The sequence below is a fragment of the Poecilia reticulata genome, chromosome 14 (assembly GCF_904066995.2).
Source record: "Poecilia reticulata chromosome 14, P_reticulata-male-v2, whole genome shotgun sequence".
NCBI lineage: Eukaryota > Metazoa > Chordata > Actinopteri > Cyprinodontiformes > Poeciliidae > Poecilia > Poecilia reticulata.
Genome location: NC_088843.1, coordinates 8,582,183 through 8,602,850, shown reverse-complemented (window position 1 = coordinate 8,602,850; position 20,668 = coordinate 8,582,183). Strand labels below are relative to the sequence as shown.

At 38.8% G+C, this 20,668-nt stretch overlaps 2 protein-coding genes across 3 annotated transcripts in view; one reads left to right on the top strand and one right to left on the bottom strand.

Moving 5' to 3' along the window:
- nectin1a (nectin cell adhesion molecule 1a) overlaps window positions 1-20,646 on the bottom strand; it is a 29,758-nt gene extending 9,112 nt beyond the window's left edge. The window contains exons 1-2 of one of the 2 annotated variants that reach the window (XM_017308604.2): window positions 19,733-20,646; window positions 17,747-17,898 (exon numbers count right to left, since the gene is read on the bottom strand). In XM_017308604.2, coding sequence (XP_017164093.1) covers window positions 17,747-17,840 — 94 coding nt within the window. In that variant the 5' untranslated portion in view covers window positions 17,841-17,898; window positions 19,733-20,646. Of the gene's footprint in view, window positions 1-7,085; window positions 7,538-17,746; window positions 17,899-19,732 lie in introns of those variants that run through there. The other variant, XM_008427115.3, reaches the window with a different exon arrangement.
- Window positions 12,772-14,906, top strand: LOC103475476 (uncharacterized). Its single transcript, XM_017308607.2, has 4 exons — window positions 12,772-12,933; window positions 13,374-13,431; window positions 14,129-14,455; window positions 14,533-14,906. Exons 2-4 carry the CDS (start codon window positions 13,395-13,397, stop codon window positions 14,628-14,630), a joined length of 462 nt encoding a protein of 153 aa, XP_017164096.1. The 5' UTR covers window positions 12,772-12,933; window positions 13,374-13,394; the 3' UTR covers window positions 14,631-14,906.
- Window positions 20,647-20,668: the final 22 nt, after the last annotated feature.

Genomic DNA, 20,668 nt, shown 5'->3' with positions numbered 1-20,668 from the left:
CACCCATATTATCATCTGTGAAATAATTTGCTATAATTTCTGTTTATGTCTGAATTATTTAGGTTGTCTCAAAGATCTTGTTTAAACTGTAAAAAATGCTCATATGTTCAAATATCTACCTTCTGTATGTGATACAGATACAGAGATAATACAATCTTAAAATCTCAGAGTCCAAACTGAAAGTACAATGTAAGTTTTGTGAACTCTGATATTTTTGAATAATATTTTTTCCTGTTTTAGATGACAAGACAAACAAGTTGAAAGGTTTAACAGTGTTTGCACGAGGCTGTAAATCTTTATCTTTTTTTCATATAACGTTATTAATAGTTTCATTTTAACATAAAGGTGCTACGAGGTGCTTGAATATTTGGGAGACTGCAGGAAACATTGTGAGTTATATTACACAAAAATTTCAATGAGTGGATTTCCTGGTGTTTGCATCAAGTGTCATTTTCATCCTTCTCATCCTTCCCAGTCTGAAAAGATTAAATATTTAGACCAAACAAACATGACAAAAATCCATCACAGCCTAATCCACTTCAAATAAATGTTGCCAGTAAATAAAATCTTCTCTGGAAATGCATTAAATCTACGTAAGCATGACTGGAAAAAATCTGAAAGGCAGTACGGATGCAGTGTAGCACCTATTTACTGCAAGAAAACACTTGGTTACAGCATCGATATAGATTACATATTAATGGTTTATAGCTTAAATTTTCACAAGAATGCTAGCTTTACTGAATAAAATGTAAATACACGACACCATTTTGTTAATGGCTAGAAGGGGAATTAAAATGCGACTTATGTGTAAAGTGTTTGGAAGCTGGATATAAACAGGCAAAACTGTTGTTAGCCTTGAAGGCTCATTCTCAGACACAGCAAGAAAAAGTAGGTTTGATTAATTAATTTTCCCAACTTTTCTTATATTTTAGAGACAGAAAAACAACTTCTATGCATGAAATATAAATAATATTCAAATTGTCATTCAGTATTTTTACAAGAAAGATGAGAAAATTAAATGTGTTTTTTAATAAAATGAGATTGGACTGGCAGTGTCAGTTATAAAAAAGGATCGGCTAATCTGAATCGGCAGGCCTGGTTTTGTTAAAGATTGGTGATTGATCAGAAAACTGCAATCAGTGTAGTCCAGCGTGAATTCAAACCATTTTAAATTCCATTATAATTGGTAAATCAGCCTCAAATATTTCGCCATCAGATAAATAATCTACTTATCAATCTGAAGTGAATTCTTTTCTTTTTTTTGTTGAAAAAGTACCAAAATTTCTCCTGACGCATCTCAACTCACTTTAGAAATTTAGAGTGGATCTGGAGACTGCAGGATGCTACGTCGTGTTTGGCACTGATGAACAAATTGGCGCTCGACTGTAGAAAAAACTAGAAGTCTCTAAAATCCCAACATTACTAAGTAAAATCTGTCAAAAAATAATCAATCAATGTATAACTGTGAAGAATACATATAAAAACAGCAATATTTTTTTAAATTTATCTGGAGGGAAAGAAAATATGCCAAAATAGTCTTTGCTTTTCATGACATTTCTATTCAACAGACATCCGGAAGGAGAGTCCGCCCTGATGACCTCTGCAATTGAGCTGATTAGGAGCTTAAACTGAGGCCAACGCAAAGAAAGACTACCTTTCTGATAGGTAGAGAAAGCCTCGTTTCTCCACATCGCTCCCAGCTTCCTCGTTTCGATTGTGTCAGCTCGCATTCTTCTATTGTTTCTAGTATGGGAAATGACCTCATCATGTCAATAACGCATAAACAGGAGCATGCTGGCAAGAAAAGGGCTTGGGAACGAAGCACAACAATAGCAATACTGTTTCCCGCCTGAATGGGCAACATTTAGGAACAGTCAGAGCAACACAGCATGACGGCGGGGCTTTTTGTTAACATCCTGCACGGATATCCTGCATCTTTCTTTGCTGTTATTTGAAAAGCTAATTTTACCATTGTGTGTATGAATGAAACACTGAGGCAAGTGCAGGTGTTGTGGCTGAAAGTTGTTAAAAATACAACAAAAAGGTCACTTTACTGGGCAATAAAAAAAATCTCTCACCTGATATATAGTCCAGCTTCAATAAAACAAGATGTGACAGTAATTTGTGAGGTTTGTTTTGCTGGGTTATTGTAAATTGAGATTTGACAGGATAAAGTCCACTCTAACAACCAATAGAATTATGTATTGTGTGCGGGCGTCTTTCTCTAGAGAACTACGTAATCTATATATTTTGTTTTATATGAAAAAATTTTTTATATAATAATTGTACAGCTGTGTGTGTATCTCAACAAATAGGACTGGAATATGAAGAAACAAACTAAGCTAGAGCTGCATTTAGTGTTAACAGAGTTTCATAAACTTTTTTTGATTTTATCATTATCCATCCATTCCTAATTTTCCATGCAGGGACGTACAGTGTTGGTCCCATCAGCGGTCATAGGGAAGAGGCGGGGTACACCCTTGGAAGGTCGCCAGCCCTTAATAACTTCTATTGTTATTTTCTCGGTGGATTGCTTAAAATGCAATATGTCAAAATGAAAAAAATAAAACACTATCCCACTCCCTTTTGTTCTTTAAGATGGTATCTAACGTGCAACCTCTGTATCTCAGCCTCATCTGCTTTCAATTTTACATTAAGATATCAGAGATATTTCTGTGTTTTTCTATCTTCCACAAACTGTCCATAAAAATCTGCTGCACAAGTTGCAAAAGTATGAATCCTGTCCTCCAATCATCTCCTGTTTTAGCAAACTACTTCACTTTGAGTGAATTTGATGGGTTAGTAAATGGAACTGAAACAGGACAACAACCCACCTTACACTCAGTTTAAGGTTAGGGGTGAGATGCAATTTTAGTAATTTTTACACATTACTATTTCAAGTAATTTCTACATCTGTAAGTTGTTCTGTATCATACTTAACTATCCTCAAGAAGCCGCCTGTGACTCCGTACCTAAGATAAGAAGACAGGTGACACTCTGGGTTTACAAGAATGAGACAAGATTTTAGAAATATTTGTTTTAACAAAAACTAAGACTTGTTTTTTTTTTTTTTTTTTTGTCACAAACAGAAAAAAAACACAAATCTAACAGCTCACAGTTATAAATCTGGCTTTTTTTGGACAAAACTGCAAACATTTTTGTCTCAAAATACTCTTCAAAATGGTTTTCATTTTAAAATGTCTGTAGTTCTACTTTTGCTAACTTTTTGCTCAAATGGATAACAGACAAAAACAATGTGATGGATTAAAATATAAAAATAATTCACAGAAAGAGAGAGAAAGAGAAGAGGGCAGATTAACTGTTTAATCTTTCTGTCATAGAATCGGTGATTGATCGGGGATTACATGCCCCATCTGCGTTTTGAGGTTTGTGATCAGGGACGCTGAAAAATCTGAAAATCGCAAAGGCCCATAGTACTTACAGTTCCTTGGCAAAACATATATTCTGGTGATTTATAGCGTAATGAAAAAGTATTTGCCCCCTTATGTTTTTTTTGTTTTTTTTCTATTTTTGTATCTTCGCCAGACTTAAATGTTTCAGATCACAAAACAAATTTTAATACTGAATATAGATAACCTGAATACATACAAACAGCAGTTTTCATATGATGATTTCATTCATTGATGGGGGGAAAAAGCTCAACCTGAACAGTGTTTGAGCTTAAGTTAATCAGGATTTTCTGGTAGAGCGTAAAATTCATGGTAACATTAAATACAGAAAGTTGTCCGTGTCTCCATGTAAGTGGAGAAGCAAATCCAGACCAAAGTTACAGCCAGAACGTTTGACGTTTTATTTATTAAGTGATTTCTCAGTTTTACAGATTCTACCATTCAGGCAGAAATCACTTCTGGTGAAGTAATTGCTCAAGCATTAACTCTAAATTTGCTTGATGTTTCAAAGAAAATTTTAACAACAAAAAAAAGAAAATCATAAACCGTATTGTAAAGTATTTTTCTCACAGTGCCGCATTGCCACTGAAATCAGTTCTGCTCTTGTTTTTGATTGGAGTCAGTGCACACACACGTGTCATCACGCGTGTGTATGTGAGTTTATGTGGGTGCGTAATCTCTGTGGCAGGAACGTGGCGCGTACGCTTGGCCAGCGTTCAGCGGGCAGCTCACAGGATTATGGTGACTGCTGCATGTGTGGCTGAGACATAACATGAGAACACAAAAGCCAAAAAGGAGACGGGATGAGGAGAAACGAAGAAAATACCCGGGGAGAAACATCACCAGACTGAGGGGGCAATCAGGCAGAAAGATGGTTTCAATCTGCACACTCCGGAGAGAGTGGAATACAAAAAAGAGGGGAACAAAAGGCAGAGAGAACAGAAGGAGCGTGTTTGTGCAGGATTATTTCTGTAGAGTAGCGTCTGTGTGTTCCAGCTGTGGGCAGTGGATTACGCAGAAATGCATGAGCCTGTCTGTTCGTCTCATTCAGCCTTTTCTGCGTGCCTCCCTGCTGGGGATTCCAAAGTTTTAACGCAGGAGGAAAAACAAAATAATCGATTGTGATAGCACTCATCACTAATCGATGCCACGTGGCCCCAGATCACACCGACCCGCTCCAAAACATCCACAGAAAAACCCAGCAGCAGCCAGCGGCCCTGGCAACAATCTTGTCACTTCCTTCACAGCTCTAATCCAACGCTGTGTCCTTCACCATGACAATCATATGGTATACGCTACTGATACGTATGAACATATGTACGCACAGCAGCAAGCTACTGTCCAGCTTTCCAGAGAAAGCTTTTATTATTCTGAGAAAGGAAAGGGGAAAAAAGCAATCACAGCTGATGTCGCAACATCTCCCTCCATGTGCGACGTAGCCACAGATCGAATGCCAGCTAAATGAGTGGGCCAGGCTTACAGTGATTACACTGCTGCACCTGTTACAGCGGCCATGAGTTGGTCCATTCATTCACACACACGCACACACACACACACACACCATAAACCTCTAGACACACAGCTATGCTATCTAAAACAGCACTCACTTTAGTTTTTCTGCTTTTCTTTAACTGCAACTGGAGTTCTTTAACTGCAAGTTCAGGTGGACAATATGAAGGTCCTGCTGAGCAGCTGGTTATTATTGAGCAGAGTATGAAATCTTAAATCATTTTGATTTGAAGAGTCTGATGCTTTAAGTTGAAAACTGAGGAACTATGCATGGTGTGGTGTCTGCGTAAAAGTAATACAAGTTTTTGAAAATTTGTAGTGAAAAAACGGTTTTGCAGCACATTTAAATGCAATGTAAACTCTTTTTCTCTAAAAAGCAAGAAAAGAGTGTGTTTTCTGCATATGGAGCAGCAGCAGCAGCGGGAATGGAGGTCTAACAGACCCAATAAATCATGTTAGCAATTTTTCACATTTTTATTTCAAATGTTTTACCCAGGCTTTTCTTTAAAATTAGTCAAACTCATTTTAGGTATATCCCAAGGTCAGTTTTGTATTTGTTTTTGCTTTTTTTGCTGTTGTAAGTTGCTTTTTAAGTCAGATGAAATCTATCCTGCAACAAACAATCTTCATCACCATATGCCTCTGGTGATCTCACAAAAGGAATAAGGCTGTTTTGAGTAAACCCAATTGTATTTTTTAGCTGATTTTCTCCCTCAAAAATGGTTCATTCAACACTTTTTACACTTTTTAATTTTGCTACCGGTGAACAAAAATGCACTACTGTAGCTATTTAGTAGTAATATTAAACAGCAATATTGTGGTATTTTTTTGTCAATCCCAAATGATCCATGTTATCAGGGTACAGGGGACAGGATAAGCATATGAAGACAACATTAAAGAAACAGGAAGCCTCTGTTTGATACAGGATCAGATTCAATGTGAAGAATGCACTAACAAAACCCTGAACAAAGGGAGGCAAAGGCAAAACATAACAGAAACCAGGAAATCATTATCAAGCAGAGCTAAAAAAAACATGTGGATCTTACAAATACACACAGAAGAAACCGGGACTGTAAATCCACACAGGTGTGCTGGCAACAAAGCCAGAAGTGAGACAAAAAGGCAGGAAGGAAAACTGACAACAAAAAAATGTTGTATAGCAGAATAAAACAGGGAATGACTGGCATAAATTGAACAAAATGAAACCTAAAAGAAACATAAAACAATGTTGACAGAACACAACATATAGAAATGTCCAGATAATCAAATATGTCTTTCCTTATGCCAAGGAGCCACCGTTCTCACACCTGCACCAATGAGCCTTGGCTGCTAATGATCATGTTGTCAGTTCATAGGTACCTACCACTGCAGACTGGGAACAAACCACTGCAGACTGGGAACAAACCACAGCATCTGCAATTTTGAAAATGCTTCCACCTTGTGGTCTAGTCATCCGAAGTTCTCAACGTCAGTCAAACCATTTTTACTTGGCCATTTTTTCCTGCTTCCAACGCATCATCTTTGAGAACGAATGCTGCCTGAAGCTATCCCACCAACGGACAGAAAGACATCCACTTCACTTGTCAGTGGTCTTAATGTTATGCTTGATCTGTGTTATATCATTATAGTCAAAAGTAGCAAGTAAGAACAATTTATTTAATATTAAGTCTACATTTTTATGCTGAGGATGAATTACTCATATTTCTTTATCACCTTATTTAAGTTTTGCTCTTTCATTACTTGTACTTTTCCTCTTTTCCTTAAGAAAAATACAAACAGAAGCCTAATTTTGGACTGAGGTATCACATTACATTGTTGCCACTTAGGCGTCAGTTTCATTTATAAAATTAAATAGCTAAATTGCATTTACACTTGAACATATGTATTTAAAAATGTTTATAACAGCGCCTATGATTTGAGTTTTCCATATTAAGAGGAGACTATGAGAAAAAAACAAGGCGTCACTGCACAGGAATTAAAATTAACATTTTGAATGAACAGAGGGGTCCAATAAATCTTAATTAGTGAATAAAAATGATTTAAATATTACCACACAAAGTATTTAATGTGTGAATACATGAAACCTCAGATAAGTTGAGAAGCGAATTCTTTGCAGAAATTTTATTTGGAGCTTCTTTTTTCTTTTTCTTTTTTAATCAATCTTACCTGAAATAACACAAGTAGTCACAAAGAATATCCAAAGTCCAGCCTGTTCCATGTCCTGAACACCGTTTCCAGTTTCTCTCTGTGTTTAAATCCCTAGAGTACACTTCTGTAACTCCTCTTGGCTCTTGGAATAATAATTATTTTTAAAAAGTGAAGAAATAGACTCAGTTTCAGCACCAGAGTCCGTTCATGTGTGGCACAAGCCGTGCGCAACCTCCAACTGGTCAGTGTGACCTGTGTCACTTTTTCTTTCTGGCGCTCAGAGTGTGGAGCCGGAGCTGCAGCGGTCTGAGGCTCGGCGGGGATAAAGCCGCTTACACGCGTGGGCAGATTATTTCCGAGATAGACTACCCCCAGCCCCGACCGACAAACAGCCTATGAGGGCTGAGCCGAGCAACGCGGGCAGCGCAAGGCGCCTGTGTAGAGAAATTAAGAGTTGTGATCCGAGGACGCAATTAACACTCAGGGACGGTGCTACGGATTGTAACGCTGTCAATGAAGGGCCCCCCCCTTTACCTGAGTTTCAATGAGATGTTTATTTTATGGAATGCAAAAAATTCATCTGTAATAAAACATTATCTCACAATACATCGTTTCTGTTTATGTATTTACTTTTCCAATGTTGTGTCCTATTAATGAAAATACAATTACAGTTGGATTTTTAATCAATGCTCAATCAACCTGGGCGGATTCAAAACAAAACAGTGAGATCTAACGGTGTGGCGAATGGTACAGCACCCCCTGGTGGATGGCGGAGACAATGCATGGACCATACATTTTTACTCTACTTTTTTATTGGTGGAGTACTGATTAACAATATATATTAAGCTATTGTTAATCAAGTGCTAATTAATCACCTTGACATTTACCCTCTAAAATAAACACTTATATCTACACTACCTGAGGAGGATTCACATTTACTGTTGTTTTCTCAAAATACACACTTTGTTGATGCCAGAATGGGTCCGAGGGCTAGCTCTCTGCTAGCTACTAGCTCTAGAAAAATAACATTTATATATGCACACAGACATATGTCACTGTTGTATCTTTCATTTTTGCCTGAGCCTGGATTCGAACCCTGGTCTCCCAGGTGAATGACTGGTGACAGTCAGCTAGTGAGTGTGAGAGCCACTGTCTTATGAATGATCTGACCAAGTTTGAAGCCGATCGATCGAAATCCCTAGGAGTTTGATAAGATGCGATGGCTGTAAACGGCCAAAATGGAGTCAAAATCGGAACTTTGATCCAAAATGTCTGAATTCCTTCATACTTGCACTATCACATTAATTGTAAATTCTGAGCGTCTTGGGGAGCTCTACAAGTGTACCAAATTTTAAGTCTGTACAAGAAAGTAAGTGAATAGGAAAGGGTCTTTTGAATGTTCCTAGGTGGCGCCGTTAAGCCGTTTCTTTAGCGATTTTTGCAGAGACCTTAAAATACGTAAATTTGACACGGGCTGTATGCGTCTGCAAAGTTTGGTGAGATTTTCAATATGATAACGCCCCCAAAAAGCCAATTCATTTGGCAAAAGAATCATAATAAATAGCACAATTTCAAGAAGCCTACGCAGCGCTTAGCTGCTCGGGCCTAATTAATACTAATGGCTTGCACCTGGACTTGACGGATTGTACCACATTGATAGAGGAGGAGGGATACAACAAAAGGAGAATTCACAAGGTCTGATTTTTTTTCAGGAACAAGAAAAATTTATTTGAGTAATATTTTGTAACTTACATTTCATTCAATATTTCAAAATTAAATAGTTTATCATACATTTTTCATTAATTAAGAGGCAACAGTTAGAAGGTTGTCACTTCCTCTGTTAATCAATTAATCATGTTTATTTGTATAGCGCATTTCAGCAGCAGGGGAGTTCAAAACGCTTTATATCATAAAACCAAAAACTGTTGTCTAATGGCAGGTTGGCTGATGGACCTGCCAATAGACAATTTAGACTACCTAGACAATCTGCATGTATGCAGAGTAGCGACATTGAGATAACCACAAAATATCAATCTTTAAAGTTTTGTGCAAACAGTAACACACATGATATTTTTGGCACTTTAAATATTTTTTAAATAAATGCTTTTTATTTTTATATTTGTAATTCTGTATTACTCCATGACTAGTTATCCATTCTTTCAAATTCAAAAAATACTTTATTGATCTTAAAAGGGAAATTAAATTTACCAAAAGCTTGGGTCCTCTACCACAGGCCTTGGTGCGTATATTACACAGTATATTAGCAGTTCCCAAAAGTGTGCTTCTCTGTATCAAGAAGTCTGATGTATCTCCAGGTATTTGTGTGAGCCACTCTTCTAGCTTAGGGGTCATTACTCTGAGGGTTTCAGTGACCACAGGCACTACTATTGCCTTCACCTTTCACATTCTTTGCAACCATCCAAGACCCAAACTCTTGCATGGCATGCATTATTAATTCGTCTTTGATATTTGGGCTGATTGGGACCTAATGATTCCAAAAAACAATTATCTTTTTACATGATGTGGACATCTTTTTTCTCAGAAAACCATGTTTAGCACCATGGTAAATCTATACAGTTGCTAACTTTTGTAAACACTGAACATCTTGAGTCTAACCTGTAATGTCTTATAATCTTCCACCACCTCTAAGTCATAAAAAAATGGCCAAATGTGTGGACACCAGACCGCATCTAGAGCAAAATTTTGTATTGTGGACTAGACAGCCCAAAATAAGTCATCCACTTATGTGGACACATTTTTTCTCAGGTTCTAGGAGGATGATGGGTTTTTTTTCGCCTTATAGATTTCTCTAGTATTTTTTCTGTACCTTCTGTTCATTCAGGATAGCTACATCATAACAACTGCTTTGCTCTGCTGATCAATGATCACCATGTTCAGTTGGTTTGCTTTTCCCATTTTGTCTTCTTGTATATGGAAGTTCCATAGGATCTTAGCTTGTTTGTTTTCTACCACCATGTGTGGCATTTCCCATTTTAACGAGGTGTGTTCAAGGTTATATTCCCTTCAGATGTGTCTTCACACTATTCTGGGTACTTGGTTGTGGCGTTCCATGTATTCTTATCATGCTACCATCTTGCATCCTGGTGTTAGATGCTAGATTGTCTCAGGGGACTCTTTGCATAGGATTCACCAAAGATCTTGCTTGGTGTTACAAATCTGGGCCGCTATTGCTCTGGTGCTAGGGACCTGCTTATGTCCCACCATGAATACTGCCTCTGTGCTGTGTTTCAGTCTAAGCCTTTCTGTCCATTGGAGCATTATTTGCTCTCTGCTATTTTTGTTTTGATGTATAACCATAGCAACAGGATATTTTACAACAAAGTATGAAAAATATTTCCAAAAATCAGTCCAAATACGTGGTATCCAAAACGAGAAGCAACTTTTCTCCAAACAAAAGCTATTTTTCCTCCAGAAAGGTGGGAATGAAAGTTTAAAAAGTAAAAATCTCAATGAAACAACAGAGCTATTCCACTGTGCTACAACCTTGAGCGGCACAATTTTCCATGCATCATAAGCAGCTTTTGTATTCTTATATCAGTGGACTGAATTTTTCTGTCTTATTATGCCAGCAGGGTATATGATAACTGTCAATGCATACCTGTTGATTGTCTGGACCTTGCAAAAGTATCCATAGCCCTGGAACATTTTCATATTTTTTCACAACTGCAAATATATTTTCACAGAATTTTATGGGAAAGACAAACACAAAGTGGTATACAGTTGCAAGTAGAAACAAAACTATGCATGATTCAAAGCGTTTTTTACAAATAAAAGCTAAAAGCATGCACTGCTCCACTGCTCCACTGTTTTAGATTCTGTGTTCTAAAACACAGAATCGTATTGTAACGATTCTGTGTTTTAGTTCGGCTGGTGGCCATATGGTTATGTGTATTTGTTGTATGTTACATTGTGATCTTTATTGTTATCTGTATAAAGTTATAGCTTTCCCCTCTCTGACTCTGCTATCTCCCAATCACATGTGATAGACCTGTCATGTGGGCGGGGGATCAGAGGAGCAGCAGGGATAGGACAGGAAGAGGAGGGAGTTCGGGTGTGTTAGCAGGAAGCTAGTTCGGGGAGCCCAAGGTTGGTTAGAGGTGTAAGCAGTGACCTCAGAAATAGTGGCTCGTTTCTGTACACTAATAAACCCATATGTGGTGCGCTGGCGTCATTACAGTATTTTGCATGTCCGTCTAAGCTAGTAGATGAACGCTATAGCCAGGCTAATTTTACTAGTTTGGCAGCAAGTAGGTAAATACTACATATTTATCTGAGTATTACACGTAGAGTACTAAAAAATTGTGATCGAGTAATATTTGTGATATACTTATATTGTTCATAAGTTAGTTCGCAATGTGGTTAGTTCTAAACTTTGGCTAGTTTATTGTTGTCTCCATAGCAACAACCTACCAAGTTCGCTGTCCGTTACAAAGTAGCGGAAGTGCGACGTCAGTAAACTAAATTAAGGGCAGGTGTGGATGACTTTTTAAAAATTTTATCCTTTGGGTTTGACTTCCCTCGCAGGCCCCCCTGCTGTGCTCCCTGGAGTGGGAGCGGAGGGGTCACCTCATCGCTGAGAGCACGTCCTCGGACAGCCTGCTGATGGATGAAGAAGGCACGCAGACCTACAGCTTCCTGTCCGCTCCTTTCCGCAGGGACACGTCGCTGGCTGACCTGACAGCTGGAAAACCGCTGGAGCTGCACTTGCAGCTGCAGGTGGAGAGCGTCACCAGCCGGCACAACAAGGCCATCTCCGCCTTCACCTTCCTCTGCGGACACAAGGGGCTCAAATGAGTCATGGAATTCAGAGATGCTGTGAAAACATGACGATGGGTTTTTATTTGGGCAGACTATCTCAGGGACAAAGCCAAAAAGTAAAAGGAAGGAATGCGTTATATGCTGCATAGACTGAATAATTGCTTAAAGCAGGAGTTTTAACTGTTTAGTTCTATTTCACTTTGTATTTAATTTTATTTGGCAGGCATATAGTACTCCTGTTCTTGTGCTAAAAACTTGATTTAGCTGATGGTTTTCAAAACATTTTACAGATTGAATACTGAAAAGTGGTGTGCACATGTATTCAGTCACCCTGAACCTCTGGCTATATTAACAGCGTCGCTCTCTGCTGGAGGGTGAACCTCAGACACCCACCAGGTTGGTTGGAGAGTTTCTATAACCGTAAATCTTTAAGTCTGGTAATTAGGTGTAGGTATAGACTTCAGCTAAGTGATTCTAAGATATAGCTCTACTGTGATCTTCTGACAAGCTTTCTTGTACTTATCAAGAAAAGCATCGCTATACCAATAAAACATGGTGTTTTATTGGGATTGTGTTTGCAACATAACAAAATGCAAATCAATGCACATGTTCTCATTAGAAATCATTTTCTTGTGTTTGCAAATCATAAGGAGACTGATTGGTGCACAAAGCTCTTCCTCTTTTTGAGAGACGTTAACTGGATAGAGACATGAAGGTCAAATCAGGTCAGCATGACTTAGAACATGAGACACAGGGGAGGAGTCGAAAGAGGGAAAGAGGCAAGGTCAGACAACACCTTGCTGGCGAAAAGCGATGACCATTCCCGAGTTTTACCTCTCAACACACACAGACAGCCAGCTCATTGCTTCCGTCAGCCACTGCAGAGGAAAAAGACGAATCAGCGCTCTTTCTGGTCCAGGATCGTCCCTCCCTCCCACTGCCTCCCTCCACTTCTCTGTGCTGCTCCCACTCCTTCTCAGTGGTGGGATGCTCTGCAGTGCTGCAGACCGAGGTGACTCCCAGCAGCCGCTTAGCTTTTACTAACGGAGCAGAAAGGAACTGCTGCATCATTCAGCTTTGACAGGAGGTAAGAGTCCCTCAGGGATTTTAATTAGTTGTACATTAGAGAGTTAATGTGAAATACTGAGGGTGAGATGGAATATACCGGAACATGTAGGTATAAAGACATGATGGATAAAAGTGAGAGGCCAATTTATTCAACCTAATATAACAAAAAAAACATTAAGACATAAAAATGACTTTAACGTTGAGAATTCTGCTCTAACTTATGTTACGTCATCTCTTTGGACCGCAGATGGGTCAGGCTCTTTACACTGGACACATCCATGTTGGTTTGACCAGAACTTTCAAACCTCTAGCTGTTTGTGACAAAAAACCTAAATTAGGATCTATTTTAGTATTTTCATTTGTTATTGGCAGCGAGCCGAAAAAAACAACTAGCATGCATCATTATTAAGTGCTATCTCTTCCTCCATCTAATTAACCCATTTGTCATTTTCCCCACAGTTGGATGGGTGATTCCTCAACATGCTCACATCTCTGTTTCTAAGTGGGATACTTGGAGGTGAGAGTACAGTTCTAGAGACTTCTAAGGTGTGGCACTGAGAAGCTAAGTCAAACTATTTTGAAGTATGAAGTATCTAATAAAAATAAAAAAAATCTGAGGGAGAAGATTGTTCCCAATTAGGGAAGCTGCTTTATCACATATTCAAGAAGGAATGAAGCAACTGGATATATTTATTGAAATATAATTTTGAAGGATGTGATTTATTAGTTATCACCATTTCTATTTCTTACTGATTTAGTTGAGTAAATAAAACAAAATAATAAAGCAACATTTCTAATGGGGACTATTTCTACAGGGGAGAATTTACTGTATATTCAAACATTTATTTTATGTAATTATCTTGTTGAAATAAAAAAAACAGCCTCACTTTCGGTATTAATCGCTATTAACTCATCATGGATTATTTCAAAAAGCTTTTCCGCATTTGTCCAGATTATTTACTGACGCCCATTCAAACAAACAGCTTTTGATTATAACACTTCAGGGTCATAAAAACAGATACAAGCTCTATCCGTTTTACCATGTGATGCGATGTTGCTATGGCTAATGGTAAGAGTTAAACTAGGACATCCACTAATGACAGCTAAATTCCTAGCTTTATAAAATGGCTGTGGTGTCTGTGGTCGCTACAAATGAGACTTAACTGCTTCAATCATTTTCTCCAACGCCACATTGTTGTTTGCATTTTACCCAGGGCTGCTGATCCAAGTGCAACCTCAGCTGATCTCTGTGTGCTTGGAAGAGGATGAGGACCTGAGAGTCGACTGCCGGATCGAGCCCAAGCCCAACAAAATCAACAGTTACGAGTTTTCCTGGTCATCTGGAACCAAGGAGGCCCTGATCAACACGAATGTTTCCGGCTCAGCTGCAGAGGCCCAGTTCAGAGACAGAAGCGAAGTGGTGGAGCTTGATCCCCATGGCTATAGGATGACTCTGAAAGGCTTTACAAACACACTCCCACACAACACCACCTACATGTGTAAAATATCTGGGCAGGTTGAGAGTATCAACGTGGAGAAAGGTGGGTGGATTAGCTATTTACGAATGTGCGGTTCAATGCTTTGAAAGCAACACTGACACTTTTCCGTTCTCCTGCAGAACAACTGCAGCCTTGCTCGGCTGTCAGCCTGTTTCTGAAGAGCTCGTGGTCCTGGATCGTCCCCCTGCTGATCTTCCTCTTTCATACACACTGCTGAATAAAGTGTGACACCCTAGCTTGTCCCTATCTACACACAAACAAGCCCAGCCCTGCTTCAGTCTACATACACATCCATCAACACAACAACTTTAGGTTTTATTGCTATTATGGCATTAGAATGCTTTCATCGAGGAAGATGACTCAAGACGCTCTTAGACCTTTTTGCCTTCAGGACTGCACAAATCTTTTGTGATGTAATGCACTGCGAGAACTTGCACATGTGAATATATAGTGATGGAGCTCTGGTTTTCAATAAAAGAATGCTAAATATATAGTCAAACAATGATTTTCTGGTTACTGGGTGCTCATAAAAAACCCCTGAATTGAATAAAAATGCATAGTCAGTTCAAAGTATGAGGCTCGACAGCAGAATTTCATTAAAGGTTCAATCACCCATCAATCAGTCAACATTTACATTTGCTGCCAAAAGTCAGCAAAACGGGATTGTCTGCAGATTAGTGTTTCTTTTTCGCAGATTTGAAGCAGGATTACTCTGGGTAAAATGTTGGAACTCATATGAAATACTAAATGTGTTAACTGTTTTGAAGTGATTCACTCATTTGACATTTGAAACCCAGATTAGACCGAGTCGAGTCAAGTCAAGGTAGTTCAAAGTTCTTTACACCATAAGAACATCATACAGTAAACAATTATGAAACAAGCAATAAGAATTACATTTTGTCAAATGCCATCATCAAAGTCATGAACAAATATACACCAAATATGCTGATCGGTGTTCAAGTTATTATGAATCAAAATGAGCATCATTGTAGTTTTCAGGACGTTTGTTCCAGATTTGTGGTGCATAGAAGCTGCATATGGGTCCAATTGAGACAAACCAATTGGGCCCTATGCAAAAAAAAAAAATATATATATATATATATATTTTATTATTTTTTTTTTTTTATAATTTTTACTCCTGGTAGATCTAGATGTAGAATTGTTTGCATTCAACCTGGAAGTTTATTTCTAGCTGGAAATGCAGGTTTCTCTCATAAAATAATAAGACTATTATAAATGGAAATCTATTCTGGGGGGAAAAAATCAGTTTTTAGGTGTATTTTATAAAATATATAAATAAAAAAATGCTAATAAAAAACCTAACCTTTTTATAAGCACCAACATTTTTTTTCAATACAGTAATCAAACTTATCTTCAGACCAGCTCTCTACATGTTTCCATTAATATTTTTAAAATGTTTCTAAGCGGGGCTGCACAGTTGGTAGAGCTGTTGCCTTGCAGCACGAAGGTTCTGGGTTCGATTCCCGGCCCCGGTCTTTCTGCATGGAGTTTGCATGTTCTCCCTGTGCATGCGTGGGTTTTCTCCGGGTACTCCGGTTTACTCCCACAGTCCAAAAACATGACTGTTAGGTTAATTGGCCTCTCCAAATTGCCCCTAGGTGTGAGTGTGTGTGTGTGTGTGTGTGCATGGTTGTGTGTCCTGTGTGTCTCTGTGTTGCCCTGCGACAGACTGGCGACCTGTCCAGGGTGAACCCCGCCTCTCGCCCGGAACGTTAGCTGGAGATAGGCACCAGCAACCCTCCCGACCCCACTGAGAGACAAGGGTGAAAGAAAATGGATGGATGGATGTTTCTAAGCGATGGGCTTATAGTACTAGTACTACTATAACTACTAATAATAATAATAATACCACCACTACTTCTACTACACCAGTAAAAAAGAGGCCACATGATATGAAATGCAATTTCACAAATAACAGCAGTCCATGCTAAAGACTCCGAATGGCGAGGTCTGCTCCTCTCAGTATTGCCGGTACATAAGCTGGCTCGAACTGCAAACTGAGTGTTGGGGGAGTAATAAGCCTTTCAGACATAGGGATCAGTCAGTTGATATTTACATGCCCAAAAGCAAAAGCAAAAGCAAAACTTACAGTTCGATTTAGATACATGTGCAGCCCAGAGTATAATATAATAAATCACCAATGCAGCACCAAACAAAACATCTTTAGCATATACGCTCACTTTATCTTTTCGAGTCGAAATATGTAGTTACCTGGCATTAAAAGTATATGTTGTGTTTTTGTCCGTCAAAATTTACAAAAATAATTTCCCCACATTCGTTCTGATCTTGTAAAAAGAACCAAAAACTCCGCCCAATTTGGACACCCTCCACGTTCCGTTTACACAATGATGCGGATCCGCGTCTTCTGTTCGCTAACTTAAGCTTGATCCTCATTGTCATCCGTAGTTTCCAAAAACATCTAATTATGGCCGCCTCTACTAGCAACAGCAAGGGAGCCGAACTTTCTAAAGCTGAGTACCTCAAACGGTATTTGTCAGCAGACGACAATTCCAGTAAATCAAAAGGGAAGATAAAAAAGAAGCGACGTAAGGTTCCCGAGAGAGGGTGAGTGAAAGAAAAATCCAACTGCGATGTTCACGTTTTAGATTTGCACTTGCGCGTAAGCTAGTTTCGACTCTCGGTAACTCTTTTGCGGGTAGCTTGATGTGACATTCGTCTTATTTTGCTTTCTTCCATTTGAAGACTTAAAATAGTGGACGACGACATTGACTGGAGACAGATGGTGAAGGAGCAAACGGAGGTTGAAGAAGATGAAGAGGAGGCTCCAGTGGTAAGCACCGAGCTAACGTTAGCTTGCAGGCTAGCCGAAATTCATTCATTCCTTCACTCCTTTTACTGTTAAGTTTTACTTACTGATCAAATATTCAAATAAATATTTGTTCTTAAGACAAATATGTTTGTTTGTTTGTTTTAAAAAATTTAAATTAAAACATTTATAGTCGTTAAAAAATATTCCAAGAAAACTAATCTACTGTACTTTCTTAGATTGCTGAATTCATTGATGAGCGACCAGATGAGGTGAAACAACTGGAAGTCTTTAGGACCAGCAACAGATGGAAAGTTATTGGAGGTAACTTTGAAGCAAATAAGAATATGTTCATGTGTGAATCTGGATTGATATTTACTTAAAATGTCCTGTTGTGTAGCTGATGAGGACAGAGAGCAGGAGGAGGAGGAGGAGGAGGAGGAGGAGGACAAAGGAAGTGAACACACAGACCCTGTTGTGTCAAGCAAAATACGGCCTAACTCTTCAGAACGTTCACTAAAGGGAAACAAACACGGTTCTCCTACCACAAATAAGAGACACGACTCTCCAGATGCTTCTCCTCCCAGGAGAATTCGCCACGACTCTCCAGATGCTTCTCCTCCCAGAAAAGGCCGCCATGACTCTCCAGATGCTTCTCCTCCCAGGAAAACTCGGCACGACTCTCCAGAAGTGTCACCTCCAAGGCAGCATTCAGGAAAGCAAAGAAAGGCGCAAAGTAAAGGTGGGTGGAGAAAGTAAATTACTTTTTTGTTTCGAATATAATCTGGACTCTGTCTCAGATGTTGTATAACTTATGCCATCTTTTTTGACATACATCACCTTGCAAAAGAAAACTATCCCCACAGCATGATACAACCATGATGTGCTGTTTTTTGTTTTTGTTTTTTTTTTTGCTTTGACTTCTATGTGGCAAACTGTAAATTTGACTTGTTGTTCTATCACACTTTCATAAAGTGAGATTTTTGGAGTGTATGACTAGTAGCTCTTCTTGAGATACCTTAGACCTTGTGCTCCTTGGCCTTTGTGATGTTTTTTTTTTTCACTAAGGGTCGCTGACAACCTTCTATGCCCTTCGTAGAAGAGCTGTATTTATACAGAGATAAAATTACATACAGGTGGACTGGAATTAGTAATGAAGTGGCACTGGATTTTATTTAAGGGCTAAATAGGTGCCCCGCCTTCAGATTTTTCTTTCTGAAGAGATAGCTATTTATCATTATTCCTTCAGTAGTTTTTAGGGCTCCAACACATCAAATCTCACTAAATACATTAAGTTTGTGACTGCATTGCAATAAAATGTTAAGAAAAGGGCCATGAATACTTTAGTAAGGTGCTGTAAAGATGCAATAGAAAGTCTTAAGTATTTTCATTTCAGTCATCTTTACTTTTCATTTGTAATATGATGAAACTTTTGAAGAGCTATTTTGAATAACAGTTTGTGTTTATCCTGACTGACAGAAAACAGTTGACTGATCATTTAAATATTGTTATTTTTAGATTCCTCTCCTAGCAGAAGCAAGCACAGTTCAAATCGACGATCGCCGGACGTTCGGCGATCACCTCATGCTAAAAGAACTCAGAATCGGCATGACTCAGATTCTGACCAGTCACCTCCTCGAAAAAAGCCTGTGAAGCGGGAAGCGCCTGACTCAGATCAGTCTCCTCCGAGGAGACGTCCAAAAGGAAGACGGGGCTCTGATTCTGACCAATCTCCACCCAGACGGCCGCGGAGTGGAAAAGACTCAGATGACGACTTGTCGCCACCTCGAAGATCTGGGCCCTCACAAGTAAGCCAAAATATATATGTATATATCCATTACTAATGTCAAAACATGTTTTGCTTTAAAACTTTTGCTTTTTTTTGTCTATTTTTACAGGGCCCAAGGATGCTTTCAGGGGGAAAATCAGGTCTGGTTTCTATTGATGTCTTAAAAAAAGAACAGGAAGAAAATCGACGACGGGAAAAAAACAATCAGCCACTAGAAGGTTAGTTTCATTTATTCTTCCTTCACTTTGTTTCTGTTTGACTGAATATTGTAAAACATACAGGGTGTTTTATTGTATGATTCATACTTTGACTAGATGAATCCCGGAATGCCCAAACGGTGTTCCGAGACAAGAGCGGTAAAAAGAGGGATTTGGATTCAGAAAGAGAAGAACAGAGGAAAAAAGCTGGAGAAAAAGCTGCAAAGGATGAGAAATATGCTCAGTGGGGAAGAGGGTAAATCTGTTAAGTATTATTTAACATCTGAGAAGACATCAAAATGTGTAATATGATTCATTAAACCAAAATGTTTGCAGGTTGGCCCAGGGACAGATGCAACAGCAGAAACTAGAAGATGCAGTGCATGAAGCCCAGAAGCCGCTGGCACGTCACTATGACGACGAGGATCTTGACCGAATGTTGAGAGAGCAGGAAAGGGAAGGGGATCCAATGGCTGGGATGCTCAGGCGCAAAAAGGAACGCAACACAAAAACACCAGGTTTGAATGTCTCTCACATTCATTTACCTCAATAAAGTCTCTGTAGTTAGCTGTTTGCCAAAGAGACACCAAGTCAACAGGTTTATTTTTGTGATTTGATTCACAGCAAAACCTCGCTACCAAGGGCCTCCGCCGCCTCCAAATCGGTTTAACCTTCAACCAGGTTATCGGTGGGATGGAGTTGACAGGTAAGGCTTGTAGATGGTTCACATGAAATCACAGAAGAACAGATGGTAAAGTCATTGCGTAGCTCTTCTACAGTTGCACCTAAGATTATTCAAAGCCTACCCTAATACAAATAGGAATTGCATTTATTGGCAAACTTCTAAGTTGTTCACCTGGTTGCTATGAGCAAATGAGACAAAAACAACTTCAATAGTTGAATAACACTAATATCAAAATAATTTGTATCTAAATTAATAATTTTTATCTAAACATCCTTCATTCAGTGACTATTTGTGTGTTAAATGGATATAACTGGATAGAGTTCTTCTTAAAAGCACACGTTTGCAGATGGTTTTGGACTATTGATAGAAGATTTTCATTGCATGGTGGAAATACAGCTCAGTTAAAGGAATTGTCCAAAAACTTGAGAGAAGAAATCATTGCATTGACCTAAAATGGAAAGGGGGAGGGGCACAAAAAGTTACAAAAGGCCCTGATAATTAGAAGAGACACCAGGAGGTTGGAGGTCAAAAACCCTCAAGTGACTGAAAAAAGACCTGCAGCCACTGACGTTTCAATTTCCACTGTAACAATAAAGAGGTTTTTGTTCCCTGGTGCGTGGGCATCATTAGTCCTTCAAACAGGATATTGATCCTAAGCAGATCTCAATCTAAAGTCCCTTGTCAAAAAAGTGTTAAAAGTACGGTTATCTTTATTAACTAATTTTTTTAGTAAACTTGTAGGACTGTTGTGACAATGTTTTTGTTTCCGCTGTTTTACAGATCCAATGGATTTGAA

Bases quoted from the DNA above. Each gene is read 5' to 3' on its own strand.
- LOC103475476 (XM_017308607.2), top strand. From the start codon at position 13,395: ATGCTCACATCTCTGTTTCTAAGTGGGATACTTGGAG. The intron at 13,432-14,128 runs GTGAGAGTACAG...CATTTTACCCAG, and splicing joins TCTAAGTGGGATACTTGGAG to GGCTGCTGATCCAAGTGCAA. The intron at 14,456-14,532 runs GTGGGTGGATTA...GTTCTCCTGCAG, and splicing joins GAGTATCAACGTGGAGAAAG to AACAACTGCAGCCTTGCTCG.